The 25,844-nt window shown below is 49.6% G+C and overlaps 1 protein-coding gene across 4 annotated transcripts in view; it reads left to right on the top strand.

Annotated features, from left to right (window-relative positions):
* The window catches only part of NF2 (NF2, moesin-ezrin-radixin like (MERLIN) tumor suppressor), an 84,864-nt gene extending 59,579 nt beyond the window's left edge, over positions 1-25,285 (top strand). For 2 of the 4 annotated variants that reach the window (XM_049865605.1, XM_049865603.1), the window contains 6 exons: positions 672-794; positions 1,489-1,706; positions 5,037-5,142; positions 7,979-8,106; positions 10,121-10,286; positions 22,134-25,285. In XM_049865605.1, the coding sequence (XP_049721562.1) occupies positions 672-794; positions 1,489-1,706; positions 5,037-5,142; positions 7,979-8,106; positions 10,121-10,286; positions 22,134-22,184 (792 nt within the window). In that variant the 3' untranslated portion in view covers positions 22,185-25,285. Of the gene's footprint in view, positions 1-671; positions 795-1,488; positions 1,707-5,036; positions 5,143-7,978; positions 8,107-10,120; positions 10,287-11,686; positions 13,428-22,133 lie in introns of those variants that run through there. The other 2 variants (XM_049865604.1, XM_049865606.1) reach the window with 2 other exon arrangements.
* Positions 25,286-25,844: the final 559 nt, after the last annotated feature.

The following is a 25,844-nucleotide window of genomic DNA, read 5'->3' as shown; positions in this document are numbered from 1 at the left end:
AGGAATCCCAGCGGTCATGCCCCGCAAACCTTCTGTTGGCCCAGGACAGGAACCATTCCCGAAGACAACTCATCAGACATGGAAGGGACTGGACAATGGATTGGTGTGAGATGCTGATGAAGAGTGAGCTACTTGTATCAGGTGGACACTTGAGACTGTGTTGGCATCTCCAGTCTGGAGGGGAGATAGGAGGGTAGAGAGGGTTAGAAACTGGCAAAATTGTCATGAAAGGAGAGACTGGAAGGAGGGAGTGGGCTGACTCATTAGGGGGAGAGTAAGTGGGAGTATGGAGTAAGGTGTATATAAGCTTATATGTGACAGACTGACTTGATTTGTAAACTTTCACTTAAAGCACAATAAAAATTATTTAAAAAAAAAAAAAAGAATGCTGCCTCTCTTTCTTGGGTAGAGACTGGTCGCCTTAATTTCTTTGTTGTTGTTGTTTTGTTTGTTCATTTACCACTAAATTTTTTTTCAAAAGGCACAGCTTTCAATTTGCCAAGTGGTTTGGAAAGAAAGAGAGTGGTGAGGGACAAGAATGATACTGGCTACCTAAAGTAAAGAGAAGAAAAGGGCCCCCGAAAGGCAGTGCGAGAGACTTGGTGTTCGTGGGGGCCTGTGGCGCCCTAGGCCTGGGGCCCTGTGGTTGTGACTGCTCTTGTTCCTCTCAGATGGAGCGGCAGCGCCTTGCACGTGAGAAGCAGATGAGAGAAGAGGCTGAACGCACGAGGGACGAGTTGGAGAGGAGGCTGCTGCAGATGAAAGAAGAAGCAACGATGGCCAACGAAGCACTGGTGATTCCCGAGGCTAGGGCTCCCAGGAGGTTACATCAGAACAGCCTTGAATTAGGGACATTCGCTCTGACGCACTTCATTTTAGCCTTAAAAAAAAAAGACAGTGCCTTTCCTTTCCACCTGTTCTGGCAGAAGCAGACTGAGGTTAAGTTTCCACACAGCACGCTCCATTTTCACTGTGGGCTTGACTTTAGAGCAAGGCTTCTTAGCCTTGGCACTGTGATGTTTGGGGACGAATCACTCTTTATGGTGGGGGTGTCCTCTGCTTTGGGGTGTTGAGCAGCATTCCTGGCCTCTGCCCACTAGATGCCAGTAACACCCCTCCACCCTGGTGGTGACAATCAAAACAGTCTCTAGACATTGCCACATGTCCCCTGGGAGGCAAAGTCATCCCTGTTTTTGAACCACTGATTTAAAGGGAAAGTTGGTTTTCTCCCTTGTAAAGCGTAACGCTCAGCTCAAGTGGGTACTCAGAAAGGTGCTCTTCCTTGTTCCCTATCAGTGGAGGCCTGAAAGACCCGTCTAGAAAGTTGGGGGTGTGGCTTGTCATCTGTTGCAGAGATTCACAGGGGGCACTCAGTGGCAGGACCCCAAGGAGTCCGAGACTGGTTTTTTTCTGACCTGTGTGTCCGAAGCCAGGGTCGGAGAATAGACACGTGGTTGCTATTCCAGCTGACAGAACTCTTCTCTGTAGATGCGGTCTGAGGAGACAGCCGACCTATTGGCAGAGAAGGCCCAAATCACTGAAGAGGAGGCAAAACTCCTGGCGCAGAAGGCTGCAGAGGCTGAGCAGGAAATGCAGCGCATCAAGGCCACAGCCATTCGGACAGAGGAGGAGAAGCGCCTGATGGAGCAGAAGGTGCTGGAAACAGAGGTGCTGGCGCTGAAGATGGCTGAGGAGTCTGAGAGGAGGTCAGCAAGGAGGGTCCTCTTCACTTCCCACACCGGCCCAGGGGAGGCACCCTGCCCTGAGTCAGAGCCCAACTACAGCTATCTGAAGCTCTTTCTTTATCTTCTGGGGTAGGGAGAGGGTCTTTCCTTGGTAGGTCAGGGAAGGCTGGGTGTTTAATTCTTTTTGGGGGCTGGAGCTATTAGAAGTGCGCCAGAACACAGCTCTCTTCTCACGTGGACCTTTCTAGTCTTGCATGTGCCTTTGCAAGAAGCCCTTCTCCCGTTGATAACTGTGTTTGCAGGAAAACCATTGAGCATGTCCACAGATTGCTTTAAGCTGAGGAGATGTTAGGAAGTTCTTTTTGCACTAAAAAGTCTAGTTCTTTTACCCTTGTTTTTTGGGGATGGGGACGGGGTACAGCAGTTACTTACCTTTAAAGCAGAAGCTAGGCACCCACCTCCCTGAATCCCTTCCTAACGCTGTGTCTCCTGAGGCAGATGGGAGAGGGGAACCAGCATCCTCTGGCCAGGATTCCCCAGCTCCTGACAAGGTTGAAGGATGGAACTGTTGCCTGTACATTTCAAAGACTGTTCTGGGCTCTGGGCAGTTCTGTCCCTGTAGCCTTCAGATAAACACTGGCACATTCCCCACAGTACTTGGCTCTGTTGGTGTAGGATACTTGAATTTGGCTTTTAGCTACCCAGGCACATTCATTACAGTTTTCCACTCTGCTTTTTTCTTTTAATTTGCTTTATTTATTTATTTTTTTAATTGAACTTTAGATGAAGGTTTTCGGAACAAACTAGTGTTTCATCAGACAGTACACACATTGTTGTATGACATTGGTTAACAACCCCATGACATGTCAACATTCTTCCTTCTCAACTTTGGGTTCCCTGGTGCATCCCTTTAGTCTTGTTTTATTCCATGGGACTGTTCAATCTTTGGCTGAAGGTTGAACCTCAGGAGTGGCCTCATTACTGAGCCGAAAGGGTGTCCGGGGGCCATAGTCTCAGGTTCTCTCCAGTCTCTGTCAGGCCAGCAAGCCTCGTCTTTCTTTTTGAGTTGGAATTTTGTTCTACATTTTTCCCAGCTCTGTCTGGGACCCTCTATTGTGAGGGCACCATCTAGTTGTATTGGACTTAGTCTGCAGGAGGCTGTGGTAGATGTGGTCCATTAGTCCTTTGGACTAATCTTTTCCTTGTATCTTTAGTTTTCTTCATTCTTCCTTGCTCCTGAAGGCTGAGACCATTGGAGTATCCTAGATGGCCATTCACAGGCTTTTAAGACCCCAGACACTACACACCAAAGTAGACTGTAGAACATATTCTTTATAAACTCTGTATGCCCATTGAGCTAGAGGTGCCCTGAGACCATGGTCCCCACAGCCTTTAGTCCAGCAATTCGGTCCCTCAGGTCCATGTGCCTACAGAGTTACCATGGGCTTGCCTTGTACAGGTTGTACTGGCTTCCCTAGTATTGTGTACTGTCTTACCCTTCACCAGAGCTACCACTTATCTACTGTCTATTAAGTATTTTTCCATCCCCACCCCTCCCCTCCCTCGTAGCCATCAAATATTGTTTCTTTTTGTATGTAAACCTTTTCGTGAGTTTTTACAGTAATGGTCTCATGCAATAATTGTCCTCTTGTGCCTGACTTATTTTACTCAGCATAATGCCCTCCAGATGCCTCCATGTTATGAGATGCTTCACAGATTCATTGTTCTTTAGCGTTGTGTAATACTCCACTGTGTGTATGTACCACAGTTTGTTTATCCATTCATCTGTTGATGGGCATCTACGTTGTTTCCATCTTCTTGCTATTGTGAACAGTGCTGCAGTGAACATGGGTGTACATATATCTATTCGTGTGATGACTCTTATTTCTCTAGGATATATTCCTAGGAGTGGGATTGCTGGATCAAATGATATTTTCTATTTCTAGCTTTCTAAGGAAGCACCACATCGTTTTCCAAAAAGGTTGTATCATTTTCCATTCCCACCACCAGTGAGTAAGAGATCCGTTCTCCCCACAGCCTCTCCAACATTTGTTATTTTCTGTTTTATTGATTCATGTCAGTAATGCCAGGGTAAGATGGTATCTCATTGTAGTTTTGATTTGTATTTCTCTAATGACTAGAGATCGTGAGTAATTCCTCATGTGTCTGTTGGCTGTTTGAATGTCTTCTTTGCTAAGTTTCTGTTCATTTCCTTGCCCATTTTTTAATTGGATTATTTGTCTTCTTGTTGTGGAGGTGTTGGATTTTCTTGTAGATTTTAGAGATTAGACGTTTGTCTGATTTGTAAGAGCCAAAATTTTTTTCCCAGTCCGTAGGTTCTCTTTTTATGCTTTTGGTGAAGTCTTTTGATGAGCACAAGTGTTTAATTTTTAGAAGATCCCAGTTTTCCAGCTTATCCTCTAGAGCCCGTGTGTTGTTGGTTGTGATTTCTATCCTGTTACGCCGTGTATTAGGGCCTCTAGTGTTGATCCTATTTTTTCTTCTATGAACTTCATGGTTTTTGGCTTTATATTTAAGTCTTTGATCCACTTTGAGTTAGTTTTTGTATATGGTGTAAGGTATGGGTCCTGTTTCATTTTTTTGCAGGTAGACATCCAGTTTTGCCAGCACCATATGTTAAAAAGACTGTCTTTTCCCCATTTGATGGGCTTTGGGCCCTTGTTCCACTCTGCTTTTTGGACATCATACTGGGAGAATTGTTCCTTGTCTGCCCTGTCCCAGGCCCATTTCTTCCAGTATGTGCTCACCTTCCCTGAAGGTGATGCGTGTTGGGCCGGGTGCGCTGTGCCAGATCCTCTTAGGTGTCGTGCCCAGCCTGTGTCCTAGAGGGCAAGGCTCTGCACCAGGGCACAGGTGCCCTCAGGTGAGGGTGCACCTTCCCCTGGTGGTTGAGAGTCAGTCCTCATCCCACAGTTGTAAAGACTCTGCTCCTTCCATCTTCTGCCCTTTGTGATCTAATATAAGACCTTTGGTCCGCCGCACTCTTCCTTGGCCCAGCCCACTCTTAGCCAGAAATGAAGCACAGAAAGCTCTAGCCCTTCCCTTAACTCTCCTTTTGTACCAGTTGCAAAGATTCTTATTTGACTCTTCTTTCCACTGGCTTGCCTGCTCTTCCAGTTTAGATTTACCAGTTGAAATGGATCATATCCAGGAATGTTGTCCTTGCTTTGGAAGCTTTGATTTCATGCAAACGTCCTTACCCCGTGGTTTTTGTTTGCCTTGTGAACTGCATCCTTTGAGTCAGCCTACGACCCTCCTCCCCAGAGTGGGGGTTTCTTCCCTCCACTTTGTCCTCCTCTATAGAGCTGACCGCTCTGATTTTCCTTGCAGGGCCAAGGAGGCAGATCAGCTGAAACAGGACCTGCAGGAGGCCCGAGAGGCAGAGCGGAGAGCCAAGCAGAAGCTCCTGGAAATCACCACCAAGCCCACATACCTGGTGAGCACGGGCAGAGAGCGTCAGCTGGCCTGTGCTGCTGTAGACCTGGTGACCTTCTCTCGTTCTTAACCCTTTGGTTCATCTGGTGATACCTTCCAGGATGACCGTTCGACCAAATATGTGGCAGACCAAGTTGTGCGGAGAGCTGGGAGTGAGAGAGCTGGCTTAGAATGTCCCTGGTCTGCCATTTGAACTTGGATTAGTTAGCCGCCTCTCTGGTTGCCTAGATGACAGGCCACAGGGTTTTTTCTAGCTCAGAAATAAAGTTTTCCTAAATACTATAGTCTCAAATTATCTTCAAGAGACTTTGCTCTCTAGCCTCTTAATGCTGAGCTGAATGTCATCTTCAGCTACCAGTGTATACCATATACCATCGTTGTAGTTCTGGCGAGGGGAAGGCTGTGTACCTCAGAGTGAATGACGGCAGTGCAAGAACCAGCTTCCAGCCTCAATTCTGGGGCAGGGAGGCAGACTGCAGTTAAATGGGATCACAAAATGAATAGAGAAGCCTTTTTCTTTATTTTGTGTGTTCCCTTCAGCAAACTGGTTTATATCCCTGTCCTAGTCCATATATCTACGACAAAGTTACAACAAAGTCTTGTGACAGGTGTGTACAGGGTGCACTGAGTCCGAGGGTAGGAGGCTCTGCTCAGCCTGGAGGGTCAGGAGAGACCTGGGGATGGCACTGGGGTGAGCATTGAAGGGCAAATAGGAAAATCCCAGGTGGGGAAGAGATGAGAGGGTATAGCAGGCGAGGGCTCCGGTGTGCCCAGGACTCAGGGCATGGGCACAGAAACGTGCGGTTACAGAGACGTCAGCGGCTAGGTTTGGGGTGGAGGGCAACGTGAGCACGAGCAGTTCGCTATTGCCACATGCTGCGGCTTTCTCTTACTGTGTAACAGTTGCCCCCCCCCCACCCCCCCAAACCAACCATGTGCTCAAAACACCCATTTATTATCACCTTTCAGGGATGGCGAGGCGCTCTCCGTGGGGCTGGATGGTCCTCAGCTGGGATCTCTCAGGTGGTTGTGGTCAGATGGCAGCTGGGGCCCAAGTCATCTAGGGACTCAACTGAGCTGGACTCCCAAGATGTGTGTGTTTTCAAAACATTCACTGGAGCAAACTATACATTGTTCTAAGTGTACTCTTCTTTCTTAGCAAAAAATCTCCAAGGAGGTCATCTGTATCAGCTTTTTAAATGTATTTCCTTATATGGATGTATTGTAGTTCATTTAACCAGTTCTCTGTTGATGAGTATTTAGTTTGTTTTCTTTTGCAATTATGAACAAAACTGCTCCGAACAATCTTGGACACAGGTCTTTGCACCTGCATTGGTAGAATACATTCTTATAGATAGAACTGTTGAGTCAAATTTTTATTTTTGATACTTCCCAAAGGTATCAAATGCTCACCAGTGGTGCAGCACCTACGACCCACCTTTTGGAGAAATTATTATGAAATACGCGTACAGAAGTATAACACACCCAAATTATACCATGCAGCTTGGTGACTTTTCACAAACTGAACACACCATGTACCCAGCACTCGGATCAGAAACAATGTTACCAGCACCCCAGAAGCTCTCTCAACACCACCTTTAGTACTCACGTAGACAGTTGGCCCTAGGCCTGTCACCCTCCCAGTGTTCTGAGCCTTGGCTCTTTCCCAGGCCCTGTCCTGGACTCGGTGAGGGAACCCAGGATAAGAAAGAGGCAGATCCTGCCCTCAGGAAACTTACAACAGTCAGAAGAAGGCTGTACTGCCTTCTTCTGACTGCAGAGTGAGATAAGAGAAGTGCCATTACAGAACCACAAACAATGCTGAGACAGCAGAGAAAAGAGCTGTCATCTGCCTGAGAGGGATCTAGAAGGCTTCTGGTGAGAGATCGTAGTATTTCACATGGGTGACAGAGAGATGGAGGATGGAAAAAGGAATGGCATACGCAGAGGTACAGAGATGAGAAAGCAGAGTGGTTGAAGGGATCGTAAATGATCCTATTTGCTATTTTGTAGGACAAATTGTGGGAGAAGTTGGGGAGGTAGGCTGGGGCTGTATTTTAGACTCCCTTTTGTTCTGTGATGAGAAAGTCCTAAAACAAATGACTCCTGTGCTTCAAAACCTACTCTGGCTCCTCCTTCAGAATCCAGACCGCTGAGCATACAGGTGGAGCCCTTTATGGTCTGGTCCAGCCTCCGTCCTGCCTCCTCTCCCATTCCGCTTCCCCATACCCACTGTGGACACCCAGCCTTCTCGAGGAGCACTCAGCCCTCCCCGTGCTGTGCCTGTGCGTGCTCACTGTTCCTCTTCCCTGGCAAGCCTTCTCTTTCTGGCACATTCACTGATGCCAGTGGAAGCAGCGTCTCCTCTAGCATGCCTTCTCCAGCTCCTCTAGCCCTGTTCACTCCCTGGCTACGGCATTCACCTTATTTAACCGTGATTTTCTGCGAACTCATCTCTTTCCTGAACAAGACTTTCAGCTGCTCAAAAGCTGGAAACCCTGTCTTGTTCTCTGCATCGTGGAGCATGGGACCTGGGTGTTTCTTAAGTGAATAAGTGAGTGAGAGCTTGTCTTTAATTTGGCTGAGTGAGGAATGGTTTGCCTGGATGTGGACTCTTTGGGGAAGTTCACTTCGCAGTGGCATGTGTGCAGGGATTGAAGAGAGGAGAGGCAGGAGGTGATAATTGGGACAGAAAGTCACGGTGATGGCGGAATGGCGGGGTGCCGTGTCGTGCCCATTTGCTTTTGTAGTTGCCGGAGGGTCAGTTGTTAACACAGCAGTGCCCTCTGTTTTCATATAGCCCAAACCTTCTAATCTGAGCTTTCTCATTAAAATAGCCCATGAACCCAATTCCAGCACCACTGCCTCCTGACATACCAAGCTTCAACCTCATTGGTGACAGCCTGTCTTTCGACTTCAAGGATACTGACATGAAGCGGCTTTCCATGGAGATAGAGAAAGAAAAGTACGTAGCCCTCCTGTGCCCTGCTGTGACACCACCACAGTTCTCAGGGAGTGGGCAGTGGGGAGCTGGTGTGCATAGATTGGGCCCAGGGATAGTAGGGGTCACTGCAGTAACCTGGTGCTTGTTCCTGCACAGGTTGGCTCTGTTCTCATCCACTAAAGGGGGATTTCTTAATCAGAAATTAAGGACAACAGACCTCCCAGTATAGAAATAACACTTAATTAGTGACCTGGAGTTCATAGTAGCTCTAAACCTCACCTGAAATAAAGGTCTAGCTTGTCAGGGATTCGAGTCAGTCAGATTTCTCTTCACATGGTAGTAGCCTGCAGTTGTTTCCCAGTTGTGTTCTCTCGTGGCTGGCAGGACTCCCAGAGATCCGTAGTGGTTTCCATGCCTAGAACAAAGGGAAGATAGAAGACACTCAGGCTCAAGGCTGAGGAAAGCATGCGGCCAGGACAACTGCCCAGGTTGGCCAGCTCTGCTTGGCTGGCTCTCCCTGCACAGCACCTTTATTTAGGGCCAGTGGAAGTAGATGGGAGTCCCTGGGTGGTGCAAACAGTAAATGTGCTTGACTGCTAACTGAACAGTTGGGGGTTCGAGTCTACCCAAAGGCACCTCAGAAGCAAGGCCTTGCAGTCTACTTCCAAAAAATCAGCTGTTGAAAACCCTATGGAGCACAGTTTACTTTGACACACATGGGGTCGCCATGAGGTGGATCAGTTCTGTGGCAACTGGTTGTACTAGTTCAGAAGTAGATCAGAGATGGAAAGAATTCCCACTGCAAAGGAAGTCCAACCAAGATCTCAGAGCCCTAGCTAAATGGGCTGCTGTTTTGTCATAGAGCCTATTGCTGACATCACACTGTTTTTGCCCATTCTCCGAAGAACAGTCACAATAGCGGCCACGTACTGAGTGCCTGTGTGTCAGGGCTTTCTAGCTTTCATCTCATTGGATTCACATAACTGATATCAAAGGGAGGTTTTACTGATCCCATTTTATCCATGAGAATCCAGACTAGAGAGAAGCTCATCCAGTGTCACTCACACAGCTGATGAGGAACAGAGCCAGGATCCAACCTCTGACCTGTCTGACTCTATAGCCTATATGCTTTTACACCTGTAGTATCCTTGGAATAATTTCCTTGGGAAATGGTCTCCTTGGAGTCCAGGTGGGCAACCTGGAGCCAGGCTGTGTTTCCTTCTGGGCTCTCCTACCAAGGGTATAGACAGGTATCCTCGGTAATCTATGTTGTCTGAGTTCTCCCAGCCTTCCTCCATAGTCCAGGCATACACATTATGTGGCTGTGATGGGGGAGGCCACATCCTCTTCTAGGTCCTGCTTTTTTATAATTTCTGTTTCTTACTATCCCTGCACATGTTGATGGAGTCCATATACTAGCCATTGTAATCACTGTAGAATGTTCCTTTGCATGGCTTGCCTGTCCATGCCCTTATAGTGGGACACTGTGGTGATTTCCAGATTTCTACCATTGTAGGTGTTGTTGCTCAGTGTAGCTACTTGAAGGTGATAGTAAGGGTCTCATGGCCTCTTTCCGGAGGGGATCTTCTTTCTTGTGTTGGCTGAGTGAGCTTCTGTCATCTTTAGGAGATGCAGTCCCAAAACAAGTGGTGTATGGATGTGGCCTATCAGAGGATGTTGCTTGACTGAAATACTGCTCTGAGAAGGATCAAGACAAGGAGATTGTTTTGGGTGCCAGGTGTCTTGTTACCTGTGTTGTTTTGTACATAACTGGTATTTGTAGAGCACTTTTTATGAGAGTTTACAGAGGGCTTGCCTATATTTTATTTAATCCCAATTTTATGGAGGAGGGAGCAGACTCCAAGCAGTCAAGTGACTGCCCCAAGCCCCCAGGTCTGTGTGTGGCAGAGATGTCAGCGCAGGCTTCAGGCCCTGGGCCTCATGACGGGCAGCTCCCAGTTATGGAGCTTCTCAACCGTGATTATGTCTCTCACTGTTGCCAAAGCTGTGATACACGGTGTCCTTTTGCCAACAGAGTGGAATATATGGAGAAGAGCAAGCATCTGCAGGAGCAGCTCAATGAACTCAAGACGGAGATTGAGGCGTTGAAGCTAAAGGAGAGGGAGACGGCATTGGATATTCTGCACAACGAGAACACCGACAGGGGCGGCACCAGCAGCAAGCACAATACCATTAAAAAGGTACCCAGAGCCTCTTGCCTGTTGCTGATCAGGACAGTCATTAATGAAATGTGAGGTTGGCATCTGATTTCCTCAGTAGCCAAGTCATTAGACTCTTGTCATTTTTTATATGTACTTAGTTGAGGAAATTTTTTGACTCCTGCCAGAAAGGGAATTTAATCTGGCAATGACTGTGAACCCCTTGGCTTGATGGAAGTGGAGCTTGTGTTAAAAGCTCTGATAAAATGAATCCCTGTTGCGGTATGTGTTTTGATCCATCATTTAGCAGGAAAGTGGTTCTGTCTTTTAAGCCAAGGGGACTTATGCCCAGGGAGCTGCCTTACTTAATGAGGAAGCAAAATGAAATGGAAGCTATTGAGAATGGACTCTTCCTCTAGTCTTTCGTGTTTTTACGTGGCAAGGACTATAAAATTGTGTTCTTTATTTAGAGACCAAAGTCTGAATTTCTAACTTTTTTCCTACTTGAAGTATCAAGGAGAGCCTTCATGTTTTAAAAGATGAGACTTCATTACGTTGATAGCAGTTTCTTATCTTTCTCCACTGGTAGTTCGAGCTCTCAGCATTTTAGAAGAAGTTAAATTCCATACTAATAATCAGCCCAAGAGTCACTTCTCTTATGTTGGGCAGAGAAGAAAGGTTCTCTCTTGCCAGTTGCTGCTCTGCTCTTTACTAATAGCCCGGGATCAGGTTAATACCTGTAATATAGGTGTTGTTAAGATAGGACTGGACATCGAGTTTAGATAATGACTGGTGTGGTTAATTTTTAACTCTTTACTTTGGTCTTTAAAATAGTGTCCCAGTTTAATGAATTTCTCTATTGTCCGTCTTTAAGCCGTATGTGAAGAGAGATCTTTGTTTCCCTCATTGTCGGTGGGTACAGTGGGGACCCCAACTTCCATCTAGACTCAAGTTAGTATCCGTGTCAGATAGACAATTCCTTTTAATAGTGTGACCTAAAAGGAAGGCCTTTCCACGTCTCTGGCTTGTGTAACTTGCTGAAATTCCCTTCCAAAACAAAATTATTAAGCAGTTAGCAAAAGAGGAGTTAAAAAAAAAACAGGAAGGCCTCACCCAGTGAGCAGAGAAGTAAAACGATGAAGAGGCCAGGAAGCCAGTTAGCTCTTGAGCGAGCTCCCCTCAGAACCACCACCCCTGCCTTATCGTCTCAGCACCAGGGGCAGTTGAATCTTCCTGCAGCTGCAGTGACCTGGGCCTCAGCCATAGCAGCCTGGAGTGGGGAAGACTGGAGAGACCTGTTTCTAAGCCCTAAAAACCAACACACACAAAGTCACTTGTCTTGATTTCAGGCCTGTCTGAGCATTTTGTAAATGGCACATGTGGCATTGTTGATATCACAAGGGTATGTTTTTGTTTTTCTTCATTTTATTTTGCTGGTTTAGCCTCAAGCCCAAGGCAGAAGACCTATCTGCATTTGAGCCCTGAAAGTAGGTTATCCCCAGGTACTCTGTATGTGGTGATGGTACTGCCCTCTGTGATACTAACCTGTGCATGAGCTTGCCTGTCATTGTCCTCGGGCAGCGCCTGAGCCCTCCTGTGGGCAGGTGGCGCCTGGATGCTGGCCGCAGCATGCTTTGAGTCTGAGAGCAGGCATCCGCCCTATGGTCCGGAATGCTGCCTCGTCTGAAGAGCATGTCATGGGGTCATAGGACCAGTCGTCCTTCACACCAGTGTCACTGTTGGGCTGGGGATGGTCATGGCTTCTTGTCCAGTCAGGTGTGTCTAAAAGTCCTTTGTCTTGGTGGTGTACTCCTTAGATAAATAACCCTAGCATGGAAATGGGGACAATCTGGTTGCTTTTATGCCTGGTGTCTTTGACTCATGATCAAGACCTCCATGTGATGATAACCTCTAAAGACTCATGGTCACACCTGGCAGCTTCTGGCTTGATGAAGGGGCTGCCCATTCTCATTCATTCTTCTGCCAAGCCCCCTCTTTCTGTGCACATCCGTTTCCTTCTCGAGGAAAGCAAACAAATAGCACAGGGATCTGAATTGTAAGGAAATCTGAGTGTACCGTTTATTCCATCAGCACTCCAAAGGTCATCTCTGCTTCTGCGTCTCCGCGGCCTGGAGCGGCGTTGTGATCTGAGTGAACTCTCATTAGAACAGAGCAGTCGTGGGTGCACAGTGGCTATTGAGTGAATTAATGGAATGATTGCTGTTTTTTTTTCTGCCACAGTGCATTATTATTCCTGCATTCCTAGGCAGTGGGGAGAATTGACTGTGCCCAATAACAAAATGACATCCTGCCTCTGCTTCTTACCTAATCCCCCATAATCCCCCTGCCAGTGAGGCAGACAGCATCCGACGGTAACATGGGAGTTGCTGTTTGGAGCCCTCACTGCAGTTGCTGCTACTGGAGTAGAAGCAGCACATTGGAAGATTGGAAGCTCATGATCAAATGCTACCCATATTCTCCAATTCTCTCTACCAAATTCTCCGGTTCTGCCAAAAAATGGGACCTGGCATCAGATAGTTCCAATTTGTGGTTGCTATCCACGCAAGAGAGGTTAGACATTAATGTACCAGACAGACCTCATTATAAGACGGATTCAAGCTATCAGTTGGTTCCATGGCATGAACCATGATTTGTATGTGACACTCGTTCAGCAGGCTTCAGTTTCTTCAGCTTTCGTACCACACATGGGTGTTGAATATCCCAACAGTGAACAGTGCATGCAGGGCCAGAAATAGGTTGGCTCTGACCAGGGCTGTTATGACCAGCATCGGAATGGGCTGGCCAGGTGAGTCATGGCTCAAGCAGTGAGCCCCTGGGACCCAGCATACTCTGGGGTGGACTCACTTTGGTTTCCTGAGCTTTGTGGTTAACACAGGAAGAAGCAGAAAAGTCCTTTTTTTTTTCCATTCTATGCTGTCAGATACTCTTTATACATGACCCTGCTCTTCTCCTTGATAGGATTTCACCTTTCTTCAGAGACCTGGTTCTGGCCATTAGTTCTCACTGAGCTGTTATCTTGAACAAATGAGGTTTGATTTTAATCAAATATGTACAGCTCCTAGGATATATAGGAGAAGTGTATGGTATATGTGTATATACACCCGTTGCTGTTGAGGCGATTCCGATTCACAGCACCCCTACAGGACACAGTAGAACTGCCCCATAGACGCTATGTCTGTGTCTATGGGGCAGTTCTGCTCTGGCCTGTAGCTGCTCTATGAGTCGGAATCGACTCAGTGGCAGTGGGTTATATGTACATGTACAGAAGTTTTTTTCTTTTTTTTTTTAATGTCTTGGTATGTACTTGTTTTCAAATCAAATGGTGAAGGTCCAGTTAATTAAAAATTCTGCTTAATCAAGGATTAGTAAAAGTGTAGACTTGGCTTTTGATACCAAAAAACAAAAGAAAACCAGTTGCCCTTGAGTCAGTTGTAACTCATGATGTCTCCTTGTATGCAGAGTAGAACTGTGCTCCTAGGGTTTTCAAGGCTATGACCTTTTGGAAACAAATTGCCAGGCCTCTCTTCCAAGGCATCGTAACTATTTGCACCACCCAGAGACTCCTGGCTTTTCATACAACTGGAGGTATCTTAGCATCACTCGATAAAATAACAGTCATTTTTGCTACGCAAAGTTTGATGCAATATCCATTTTCTAGACTTAGCTGTTAGGTCCCTGTGGCCAGTGGCCAGGACTGAGGACCAGTCCCCTTCCTGCGCTGGAATGGCTGGGTGGGACCTGTTGCAGCCTGGGCTGACAGGAGTCTAGCTGAAGAGAAGCCTGCCTCAGGCTTCAGATGGGCAGTACCTGGAATGTCAAGGGCAGAGCTCCATCCAGACAGTCGGGGAGGAGAACTGATGGTGGTAGACCTAGAGAGTTTCTAGTGCCCTGGATCCTCAATAACCTTGGTTCAAACCAGCATGCATTGATTTGTGTTTTGTTTTTAGTGTTTTTTGATCATAGATTTCTTCAACAAAACGATGGTCATCCTAACTCCCACAGTCCAGGCATATTCCTCCTGCTCGTTTTCAGTCTCTTGCTCCAGTCTCAGTGTCTGATGCAGTCTCATCATAGGGATAGTGCAATGCTTGAGCTGATCCAAGGGCCACTCCCCGGGGTGGCCAGGGGCTGTGGAATAAAGGGAGGATCTGTTCTCTTGGAATGCCGAGAGGCGGTCCAGTTGGGTAACTGAGGCTTGGCCTCATCTCCCTGATGTGGCACTTACTTTCTCTATAGGACTTACTTGTTCATAAGTGTCAGTGTCTTTGCCTGTAAAAGGGGAACAAGGGTCCTCGCCCCACAGGATTGTTAGGAGGATAAAGAAGGTCATGCACAGTAAAAGCTCCATGAGTTTAAAAATATAAAAAGAAATAAAACCACGAGTTAACTTGTGGCTAGGGCTGAAGGCAGGCTTTGTGGGCTGCACTCCTGCATTTATGTATACACTTTGTGATAAGCATGTTTATTAATTATACCAAGAATTAACTTCAGCAGTTCCTTCAGTAGTTCGTTCTCTTGTACATGGGGTTGCTATGAGTTCGGAACCAGTGCAGTGGCACCTAACAACACAGTTGCTTTTGATACCCAATTTGGGTTTGCAAGGGTATATTTTTCTCCTTCTGCTAATCTTAACATTTATACCTTAACATCCCTACATTTCCATTTTTCCCATGCCCACTTCAGGATTTTGCTCTCATCCCAAGGGATGGCTTTCACTCTCTCTCAGTCCTAAGCTGGCCTGAGTGTCAGCAAACTAGCTATCGTTTTTCGACCATGGTCCCTGAGGGAGCATGGAGTTTCAAAGGCAATAGACAAATGAGAACTACTGGAGGTCATGGAGCTGAGAAAGCTCATTTTATTAGTGGAATGGTTTGAACCCTCAAGGTCCAGCTGTGGGTTTCCGCTGGTGGAGGAATGGAAATAGAGGAGCCCTGACATTTAGCCGAAGCTCAAGCCACCGCTTTTGGATCAGGAAGACATAAAAGTCCAATGTCATCTTCAATTTGTGCAGACTCCCCTTGGAGATGCAGGATGGGTGAAGTGATAAATCACAGGAAGAGATTGGATATGCATGACAAGTATCTCCCACAATTAAAACAAACAGCCAGAGCCTCCTTGGTGACTTCTGGTCTGTGTCGCCAGCCTCAAAGATGCTGCTAAATAGTTTATACTTAATTATGTGGTTAATACGTTCAACCCTCCTGTTGACCCCAGTGGGCCAAGTGTCTCTGCTTCCATTGTCTGGTAGAGTGTCCTCTGCCCTGACGTAAAAGGCAGGCTCCCTGGCTGCAGAACCTTCCCCTTGTTGGAACGCTGCAGTGGCGAGAGGGAAGAAATTACAGTGGCCCGTGGGAACTCTTGCTCTCGGCTCCCGTCTTGTCAGAAGCACAGGGAAGGCCTTGGGAACTAGGGGCTGGTCCCAGGGAGCATGCTCTTCCCAGACGGGCCACCTTGCGTTCACTCCTACCTCACACACCAAAAAAGCACTTCAATTTCTAGGTGTCTCTTTGGGGGCTTGCAGTTTTTTTGTTTGTTTCTGGTAGCTCTCTAGAGAGTCTACCAGCCTGTTTTCCAAAAGACGGTGCTCCAATTGCTGTATTTGGTGGGGAGGCAAGCAGTTGTTCTTTGGGAGGTGCTGCCTCGCCCGCTATGATATTTTACTGCCATTTGGAAGTGCCTGAGGACATTATTTGGGCCTTATTTGATGTAGTAAAACATCTCATTTGGTCCCGCAGCACTGGAGATAGGTTCCAGTGCAGCTCTGCTCCCGGCACCTGATTTGTTACTGCAACAGTGGGAGGGAAGAGACTGGATGCAAACTCATTCTGCGGGCGCGAGGTTCTTTGCTTCTGACCCTTGCCACCATTTCTCATTTGATGTTGGCAATTTAAAAATGACGTCAGTATATCTGGATTTTTTTTCCCTGAGGCACTCGCGCAACCTGCTCCGTAGGTGTCGTTGAGCCTCCAACTGCCCAGTGAGGTGAATCAGGCCAGTTAGTCCATTTTTCAGGTGGTGGAATGATGTGGCAACAGGCCCTGGGCAGGTGCCACTTTCCAGACATCTCTCTGTAGCTACGGGCTCCTAAAGGGTTCACATGTAGGAGGGAGCCCCTGGATTTTCCATGGCAGGTTTCACTCTAGAGCAGATACAGGAGCTAAGACCAAATTGTATTTGTTAATTGGGATGGACTTGGCCTTTAATTCCACCTCTGGTTGGGGATAAGAGTGTGGACAGCTCTCTCCCAGTGCACATCACCAGATGGCATTTAGGTGCAAGCTGTCACTAGCAAGGCTGCAGAAAAGCTTCATCGGCCCATTTCCAGCAGCTATCCCCCCTCAGTAGCCGTCCCCCTCGACTCTGGTTCGGAAGGGAGGATGTTTATCACACCCACACCACAGAGTAGGCCGGAATCTGCTGCTGGTGCTTTGGCTGTCACCTTTCCATTCCAGAGTCGGCTTTCTCCTGGTAGATCCCAGGCGCCAAGGAACCTGCATGTCATTTTGCATCTCCTCCCTCTCCCGCTCCCTAATTTTCAATATGCAGTGGCTGAGAGGAAGGGTAACATGATTTTAGGGCTGGCATTTCAATTCCACTGCATTTTTATGGGACAAGCCGCCTCTCAGCGCCTGAAGTTATTAGGTTAGTATCTAAAATGGGCTCAGCGTTGTGGTTCGCACTGTTTAAAATGAATTAAACTCCCCCTTCCCACCTTCTAATTTCTCCTCCCTGGGGATGAGTGGATTGAGGCGAGGCCCTTGGAGACTAGTTGGAGGAATCCTCGTGCTCTGATTAGTTTTGTTCTCCCGGCTTAATTGTAGCACTTCCTTTCTCTGCCCATTGATAGCTGAAGTGGCACTGTGTCCTGCCCACCCCCACTCCACCCTCTTTTGCTGTAGGAACGAGATTATCACAGTGAGGCCTTGTGAATCAATTTTCTCTCTGTGCTGATGGAAGTGTAATTCATTCTTAATCAAGCAGCCTTGCTGCTGCAGGCTTCGTGCCGGAATACATTTAGTTATCCTCCCATCACTTTGGGAAGCGATCCCCCCAAAAGGACTTTTAGAGGAGAGCTGGAAGGAGAGTTGGCAGCCGGCCTCGTTCTGTGTTTTTCCAGCAGGGGGCACTCTTGGGAATGACGCTGGAGGAGCCATTGTAGCTGCAAGCCTTCCACAGCCGATGGGAGGGCTGAGCCTGGTGTTCCTCACAGGTTCCTTCCAGGCTTGCTGTCTCCAGGCCCTGGGGCCATTTCTCAAAAGTGGGTAGGTGCCAGATTGGTGTATCTTGATGGGCTGCCTGAAATTCCCAGCCCATAAACAGGAGCCAGTTGCATCTAAGTTTTGCGTATGTACCTGGATTAGGGAGAGTCCGCAGGGTAGCAGGTCCTTTCTAGAGTTTAGAGGAGCCAGCCACTTGTCCTTTTCAAGGAGCCAGATGTGTCTCTGAATCAGCTTGTTTAGATTGGGTGGATGTGTCCGTTTTTGTCATGCCACATGTAGTTTGGATCGCTTGATGAGGTCTGGCTCTGCCAGGTGGCTCCCCTCCTGCCCTTTCACAGCCTGGTGGCTGTCACCAACAACTGGCAGTTAGATGGGAGAAATAGGCAAGAGGTGAGGTGCCTCTGCCAGGGCTGCACTGGGCGGGAAGGAGGTGCCAGGCCCCAAAACCAGATCAGCATTGTCATCAGGTGAAAACAATGCCGTCTGTATCTGCAGCAGAGAAAGAAAGGACGGTTGTCTTCTCAAGATGGAATTGGATTAGTGACAGATTTGAACAGCCGGTTCAGTCAAGAGAGAACTTAATTCCTCCTGTATTATTCACACAACTGATTTTAATCAGATGTGAAAAGACAGCTGGAAGAGAGAGCGGGTCAGCCTAGTGCCTGGTGAGGAAACTTCGTGTTCTTTAGTCATCTTTGGAGAGCTGGCGAGAGTGCTTGGGCTGGCGGCTTTGGCCGCAGTCGGCCCTGTGGTTTACAGCCCTCCTGAAGGAGATTGGCTGTGTGCTCCCCATTTTTGGCCCTGTCTGGACTCAGTTGTGAGTTTTGAAGGACAGTATATGGCAGCTGTGGTCCTGGTCATGTTCGGGCAGCGCTCCACACACTTGTCCTCCAAAAGACTCAAAGAAGTGGATCATATTTGCCAGGCCCAGAATGACTCAGGCATAGTCTGCGATGCCCCTGATATCCACGTCCTGAGGCTTTTATGCTTCACCACCTGCTGAAATTCAGAGAGATTTTCCTGGATAACCTGCGAGGTGCGGCCGTGGCAGTGCGGTGTGTTTGAGGAATTCCCCACTGTCCTCCAGACTGGATGGCTGTGGGCACGCAGACAACTTTGTTTGGAATGTGGGGTGGTAGGTGGGACTCAGGAGACCAGCTTCAGTTCTCAAATCACAGGGCCTTATTTGGGTCATCTCCGTGGAACCTTTCGGCTCTTCTAGCAAAGGTGCTTCTTTGCTGTACAGAAAGGGTTGTGCCAGTCACTGAGTAAGAGGACTGACCACACGTCGACACGAGCTTGTCCACCCTCCCAACCCCCTTAGGACATCAGAAAATTGCAGGGAAGCCAGGGAACTGTTGTTTGACGATTTTCACAAGTATAAAAAGAGGGCCCACAGAGGCAGATCTTATTTTAGAAGGGCAAGATTTGTTTATGTTCCTCTCTTTTATGAATACCTCCTGCCTGTAGCTATGCTATAAATGTAACAGTCAGGGAGCCTCCTAGGATGGGACCTGCCATGCACTGCTGAGGTAGCAGGTGTGAAGGCTCTCGCAGGTGAGGGGAGCCTGTGCACCAGGGGTGTGGTGTGAGGCAGGGAGGGGAGTTTGCAGAAGCTGAGGTGGTGCCCTGAGGGGAAGAATTCTGGGCTTTCTTTAGAAAACCTTGGGCCCGTGGGCTTCTGATTCCTGAGTTCCAACCAGAGGGAAAGAAGCTCAGCTTCTCCTCGTAGACCTTCCCCACCTGCTCTCCAGCTCAGGCTCAAGGGAGCACAGACTCTTTGAAGCCAACATTCCGATGTCTGAGATGAAGATCACTGCCAGGATGGAAGCAGGCCGAGGTCATGGTGGCGACTGCAAGGGCTCTAGCTGCGGTGGGCAGGGAGCCTGCACAGTGGTTTCCTTTGAACCACCAGGAACTGTACAGTGAGGTAAAAAGCGTGGGCTGAGCGGGTGGGCCAAGTGGGGGCAGCAGGTGGCACCAAGCCCCTGCTGACCAGCCTAGGCCTCTGTCCGGTAGGGCTGCCTCTCCCTCTGACAGCCTCAGTGTCTTTGGAAGGCTGTGCCCCCTCCTCTTGCCGAGGCCACGTGTCTTTTGTGCTTTCCTCCCTCTTCACAGTCAAGGACATTCAGCTCCCCTCAGTGCCTCTCTTTGGAGCCGAGGAGCAAACTTCTGTTCTTGCAGGATAAGGGATCAGGCTGCATCACCACGGTGCCAGTGTGGGGTGAGAGCTGGGAAGCATGCTGCCCCCTCAAGGAGCACTGTAACGTAACGAGCCCACACTCGAGTAACTGGGATCTGGTGTGGCCGGAGCTGCCAGAACTCTCCCCTGGCACCTCAAGGGTATAGCCAGACAAGCTCCTTGGCTGGAGGAGGATCCAGGAATTCTTGGAGCCAGCATTGTGCAAATGGTCAGAAGGCAGGCTCTCTGAGGCCCCTACAGGGCTGGGCTTCCGCCTGGTGAGGTGGCCAGGCCTTTCGGGGGCATCTGCTTGTCCTGTCTCGGTGGCCACAGAGGCCAGCACCACGCATGACCCTGCCTTTGGCCTCACCCCTTTCTAACTGGCCCTTCTGCTCTGCCCCCCCATTAAAAGGAGAGGAGCTGGGGCTGGGGGAGGGGAGGAAGTGTGCGTGTGATTAGTAATAACAGCTGTCAAGTTCTCAGCGTGTGCCAGGTGCTGTGGCGCTTACACACGTTTCTTGATTAACCCACACATCACCCTGTGAGGAAGGACTGCTGTCACCCCACTTCACGGCAAGGGACTGAGATTTGCCCAAGGCCACACAGCTAGTGGGTGGCCCAGGTGAGAGCTGGATCCAAGCAGTCTGAGCGGTGCCTGTGTCGTGACTCGGTGCAAGGAGTTGACTCACAGTGGCTTTAGGCAGGGCCCTGTCCCTGCAGGGTCAGAAGACCAGCTGAAGAGGGGACTAAGGTCTTCTTGGAAGTGTGGGAGAAAAATTATGTGGAGACATTGGCTTTCACACCTTTTCATAGAAACTCTTCCCTGAGAGGATTCTGTCCCAGCAGCTAGTTCCCTGGCCATTGAATCTCTTCCTTCCCCCACTCCAGTCACCATCCTGGTTCTCAGTGTCACAGGGCACACCATTCCTGGCCCTTCTCCACTGATCGTTTAAGGAGAAACCCATCTCAACTCAGCCGCCTTCTGAAGGGAGTTCCGTGTCAGCACAGAAATGAAATGTTCTCTCCATTCCCATCAGAATTGGGCTTTCCAAAGGGCTTCTGAAACGGGTTCCACTGAAGAAAACAGCTCAGACGCCTTCTTGCATTCAGATTGTTAGTCAGGAACTTCAAGGCCAAAAGCTTTGGCAGGATTTAAAGCGTTGCTCTCAAGCTGTCTCGTTTTGAGCACACTAATGCCCGGCTGTCTTTTGATGGTGAAGTGGTTAGTTTGAGCCTTCCTCCCCCTGCCTTGTGTGGAGCTGCATATGGTCCTGAGGACTTTGTAGATTTAGGGGCTACCAGAGGTGTAGAGAGCAGGCCAGACTGTGTAGCCCACCCCTGTGGGTCTCACCCCAGAGGAAAAGGGTGCAGAGAGACCTGTGTCGCTGAGGCTACACAGCAGCCTTCTCAGCCCCGTCGGGAGTACTCACCTCCCCTTCCACCATCTTGCTCTCATTGCCGTCTACATCTTACTCATTCAGCAGACAATGTTGGAGCTCCTTCCAGGTGCCAAGCACCAAGCTAACGCTCCAGGGTATGAAGTTGCACAGTACATGCCCCCTGCCCTCCGAGAACTCCTGTGGGCAGTGCTGGGGCAGGACATGGAGCACGTGGCCTCGCCCAAATGGTGGGCTTCAGGGTAGACCTAGGAGCAGGGGTGGCTCTGTTTGGGGAGATGCTGGGAAGTGACCTCAGAGTTAGGAAATTAGGGTTCACTGTCCAGGGGTTCACAGACTCCAGTCTGTATCCCCAGACCAAGTGCTGACCCCCTGCAGGCTTCTGCACCTCTCCCCCCCTCCCATCTCCGCCACCTTCTCAGTGCAGTGTTCTTCCTGAGAGGGCCTGGAGACCAGATTGGGAGAACGACCGTGTTTCTAGACAGAACCTGTCGTCCCTGCCTGAGCCAGCCCCACTTACAAAACCCAGTGCCTCCCAGATTGTGGATGGAAAGCCCACCTTGGCTGCCGGTCAGGGAACAGTCTGCTTTGGGTCCTCCTGAGGAACTGGGAGTAGAGGAAAGGGCGAGCTTTCCCTCTTCCGACACCCTAGGATGTGAGCACTGAGCCGCTTGTGCAAGCCTGCCTGTCCCCTCTGCACTGGGAGAGGATTCGCCTCCCAGGCTGGCATTGTCGCAGACAACACACCACAGAGACATCCCGGAGACACGGATGTGAGAATCTACAAAAACATCGCTTGTCTGTGATGTGTTGGTGACATTTTCCCACCAACATGCTTTTGCCCACTAGCCATCCCTCCTGGCATGCTCCTCATTTAGCACCTCTAGTTGGAATTCTTGGGCAAACCTGGAAACTTCTTTGGGGTTAACCACCCACTTCCTGAGTATCTATATGAACAGGCTTCTCTTTCCCTCTAAGTCCTTTTCGAGTAAACCTGCAGGCAGGATGGGGACCTGGTGTGAAAGAGCAGAAGCCACATACCCTCAACGTCTTCTCTGTTTTCTTACAGCTCACCTTGCAGAGCGCCAAGTCCCGAGTGGCCTTCTTTGAAGAGCTCTAGCAGGTGGCCGGCCACCCAGGACCTGCCATTGCTGCTCCCGGCACCAGCGGGATGGGTCAGACACCATGGGGACCCACCATAGGTGGGCTGGCTGGGAGCTTCCATAGAAGCTCTAGAACTTTCCCCAGCTGAGTGCAGAGCCCAATTCACTTCATGTGCAATTGCCTTGAACTATGGCCCCGCAGAGATTTCTCTCATGGGGTTCTAGTTCTCCGGACCTGAGTCTTTAATTTTTTTAAGAAGTATTTGTCTTTCCTCTTCTAATGTGGGAACCTAAGCTTTCTTTGTCAAAGTCTGGCGTGTGTCTTACTTACTGTCCAGGGCTGGTTCTCAGCCCGGTCTGGGAAACGGGTGTAGGGAGTGAAGTGCAGAGGCCCCCTGGAAGGAGAGAAGGCCCACGCCACCACCCCCAACCACCTTACCCAGGATTCCAGAATGCTCATCACCACGGATAAGGAGCTGTCATGCAGTGAAGAAGCAGGGCCTGCTGAGCTCAGACCCAGAAAGGCCCGCCTGCCGGCCTGCCAGCCACACATTGACAGTGAGCTGCCCAGGGACCCAACACGAGAAAAAGCCTTGAGCCCAGGCACCCCTGAGGAAGTGCTCTCGCTGCCAGCTGGTGGGGAATGGGAAAGGAAGCTGTATCTGGGGAAAGAATTTAGGCAGAAGCTGTGATCAGGGGCTGGCTGCCAGTGGGGTAGCTTGGAAGCAGGGAGATCTGCCCGTGAGGAAATGGGCACCCGACAGAACAGCCGCCATCCTCCTCCTGCCACCCCCAGACCAGCATCCAAGAGGCAGCAGGGAGCCACGTGTGGTTTCCTGTCTCCCTTTGGCTGTAGCCTCCCCTGCCTGTGGAGGCTGGGGAACTCTCTGGTCTTGTTGTAGTCAGTACCTAGTAACCTGACTGGGACCTGGAGCTCTGTGGGGCTCTGAGGCCCCACAAGTGCTTCTTGCTGACCCAAATGTCAAGTCCTTCTCTGGTTCCCATTTGGGCTACATTCTCTCCTGGCAAGAAACTGCTGATCGTATCATCTATCCTCCAGGCCATGTGCCACCAAGCCCTTCCCAACCCATCATGGCACCTGGGCCTCATTTTGCCTTTGCTCCTGTCCCTCAGTTGTAGTTAGGTGCTGTCCAGTAGATTCCAACTCACAGCGACCCCATGTGACGGAATAGAACTGCCCTATAGGGTTTTCTTGGCTGTAACTCTTAAGGAAACAGATCGCCATGTCTTTTTCCTGTGGTGCCACTAAATGTGTTTGAACCACAGACTTTCAGTTAGCAGCCGAGTGCGTAATCATCTGCGCCACCAGGGCTCCTTTTATTTTCCGTCATGGGGGCCACGTGGAGTCCCTTCATGCCCCTCCCTGCGCAAGACCCTGGAGGGGTATGTCCACTCATCGTGGGCTCTGCATGTGCTGACACATGACCGCCCTCAGTGCCAGGGCAGCAGCGGGTCACACACCACCCTCATAGCTCCGTTGTTCCTGGGTTTGGGGCCACCTTCTTACTCTGTCTTTTCTGCATGGCTGGTGTTGCTGCCACGACCAACCAGAGCCCTTCAGATCCCTCCGATTAGGCCGCTGTGCAGAGCAGGTGATAAGTCTTAATGGGTGGAAAGATGCTTATTTAGCGAAGGGATGTGAGGGCCTGGAGATCTCCTGAGAGCGGAAGGGATCTGTGGCAATTCTGTTCGGTTATGACAGGCTCATGGGGATCCTCCCTTTTTCCCCACAGTCAGGCCGACCTAGCAGTGTCCCAGACTGGCCGCAGCCTTCTTGGCCCACCTTAAGCTGAGGGAGTCAGCTTCTCCCCATCTGTGTCACTGCAGACCCCTTAGGACTCTGCCTCTGGAACCGGAGCATAGGTGGCTGTGGCTGAGAGCTTCCTTGAGTTTCCCTGTTCTCAAAGGCCTCTTTCCCCCAAGGTGTGCTCCCAGCCAGGGGAAGAGTCCTCAGTCGCTGAAGCTCAGGGGTTTGTAAAGTAAGGCCTGGCTCTGTGTCGTGGCTCTGTCTCAAGCTTAAAACCCCTACCTGCATTTCCACCAAGAGTTGTTTTCCTCCCAGCCTGTAAATTTAATCTTTAACTGTGGCTGCGGGGCATAGGAACATGGTGATGGTTTATAAAAACATTGTCGGGCTTTATTTTTTTATTATTTAACTGCTATATGTGTGTGTCTGAAGTGGAAAAATGCCAAGTCCTCAGGCCACAAGGGAGCCGGCTGGCGTCTGAGCTGTGCAGAAGCGCCTTCGGGCCGGAGCCAGCTCATAGGGTCAGCAGAGCCAGCTCAGCCACGCTCCAGCTGTCCCTAGAGGCGAGAACTAGCAGGCACCTCCCCAAAGATGATTAAGGCAGGAAGGATGGTGGCCCTCAGACAGGTCTCGAGCCCCACTGGAAGGAGAAAGAATGAAAAGAGGAGCTCGGTTTTCAGAGCCTTGCACCTGTGTCTGAGGTGACAGTTTTCTTTAAGTGAACATGTATGTGTACGGCATCCGAGCCTGTCAGGTCAGGAAGCCTCGGAAGTCCAACGAGAGCAGCACCCTGGCCGTGATGATTTCATTCACAAGCACTTCCAGTGGTCCGCGGGCAGGAGCACCACAGTAATAAAACCGTTCATGAGGTCAGCGCCCAGCAATACTGCTCTGTGAGGCTGTCCACCTCGTTCATCCTGATCGAGGCCTCACCTCAGCCGCAGAGTCGCTCTGACCTGTCATCTCCCTCAGTTATTCATGTATCCGCCAGGCCCTGCTACACAACACTCCGTGGCATTGTGTTTTGTAATCTTAGGGACAGGCGTTTCTCTCTTCCCCCCTTTTTTTTTTCCAAATCAAAACAGCAAGTCCAGAGACTGACAACCAGCTCTAGAGACTAAGTGTTCCTTGCTGACAGGTCTGGGGCCTGGTGGTCCGTGGGAGCAGCCTTGGCGGGGAGACAGCCCCTCCCAGCTGCCTTGGGGCCAAGCACAGCTCTCCTGGGCTCCCAGGGAAGCTTGGTTTTCAAAGATGTCACATGGCACTCCTTCAGGGGCTGGATCATGGAAGGCTATTTTCTATTCCGGGGGATTGTTGTAATTTAAATGATTGTTTTAATAAAAATTCTAAGCTGTAAAAAGTTTATTTGGGGGCTTCCTCAGTTTACTTGTTGTTCAGTGGTGGGGCTGCCTCTTGTGGGGCTCTCTGAGGAAATAGCACCTCTGTTTCCCTGTTCTCAGGATTGCAACTCCAGCCCCTCGGTCACCTCTTTCTGTGATGACAACGGTACCGCTTGTTACTCCTGCCCCCCGAGGCTCCCTCCCCTCTTCCTGTAAGGCCTGCCGGGTAGCGAAAAGGGCCCTAGGTGGGTCCTGGAGCCTCCATTTCCTATCTCTGCGCCCTGCCTGTCCCTAGTTCTTGACCTGAAGACTGGGCGACCCCTCCAGGTGCTCTAGCTCCTGGGATCCCCCATTCTGGGCTGGGAATGGAGGCGCTCAGAGCCATCGGGACTCAGCTCTGAATGCAGAGCAAATAAGCCACGGCCCTTGTTTTAAAGACAACCCCAGCCCCCAAAATACAGCACAGTAATAGGCTCAGACTGACATCCCAAAGTCTCCATTAAGTGGAGTTAGACTTAACACTCCCCTGTGTTTTGGTTTGGGGGAGATCTGTTGAGTCCTCTGCTTGT

This window comes from Elephas maximus, chromosome 22 (genome assembly GCF_024166365.1).
Source record: "Elephas maximus indicus isolate mEleMax1 chromosome 22, mEleMax1 primary haplotype, whole genome shotgun sequence".
Lineage (NCBI taxonomy): Eukaryota > Metazoa > Chordata > Mammalia > Proboscidea > Elephantidae > Elephas > Elephas maximus.
This window is presented reverse-complemented; position numbering and strand designations above follow the sequence as displayed.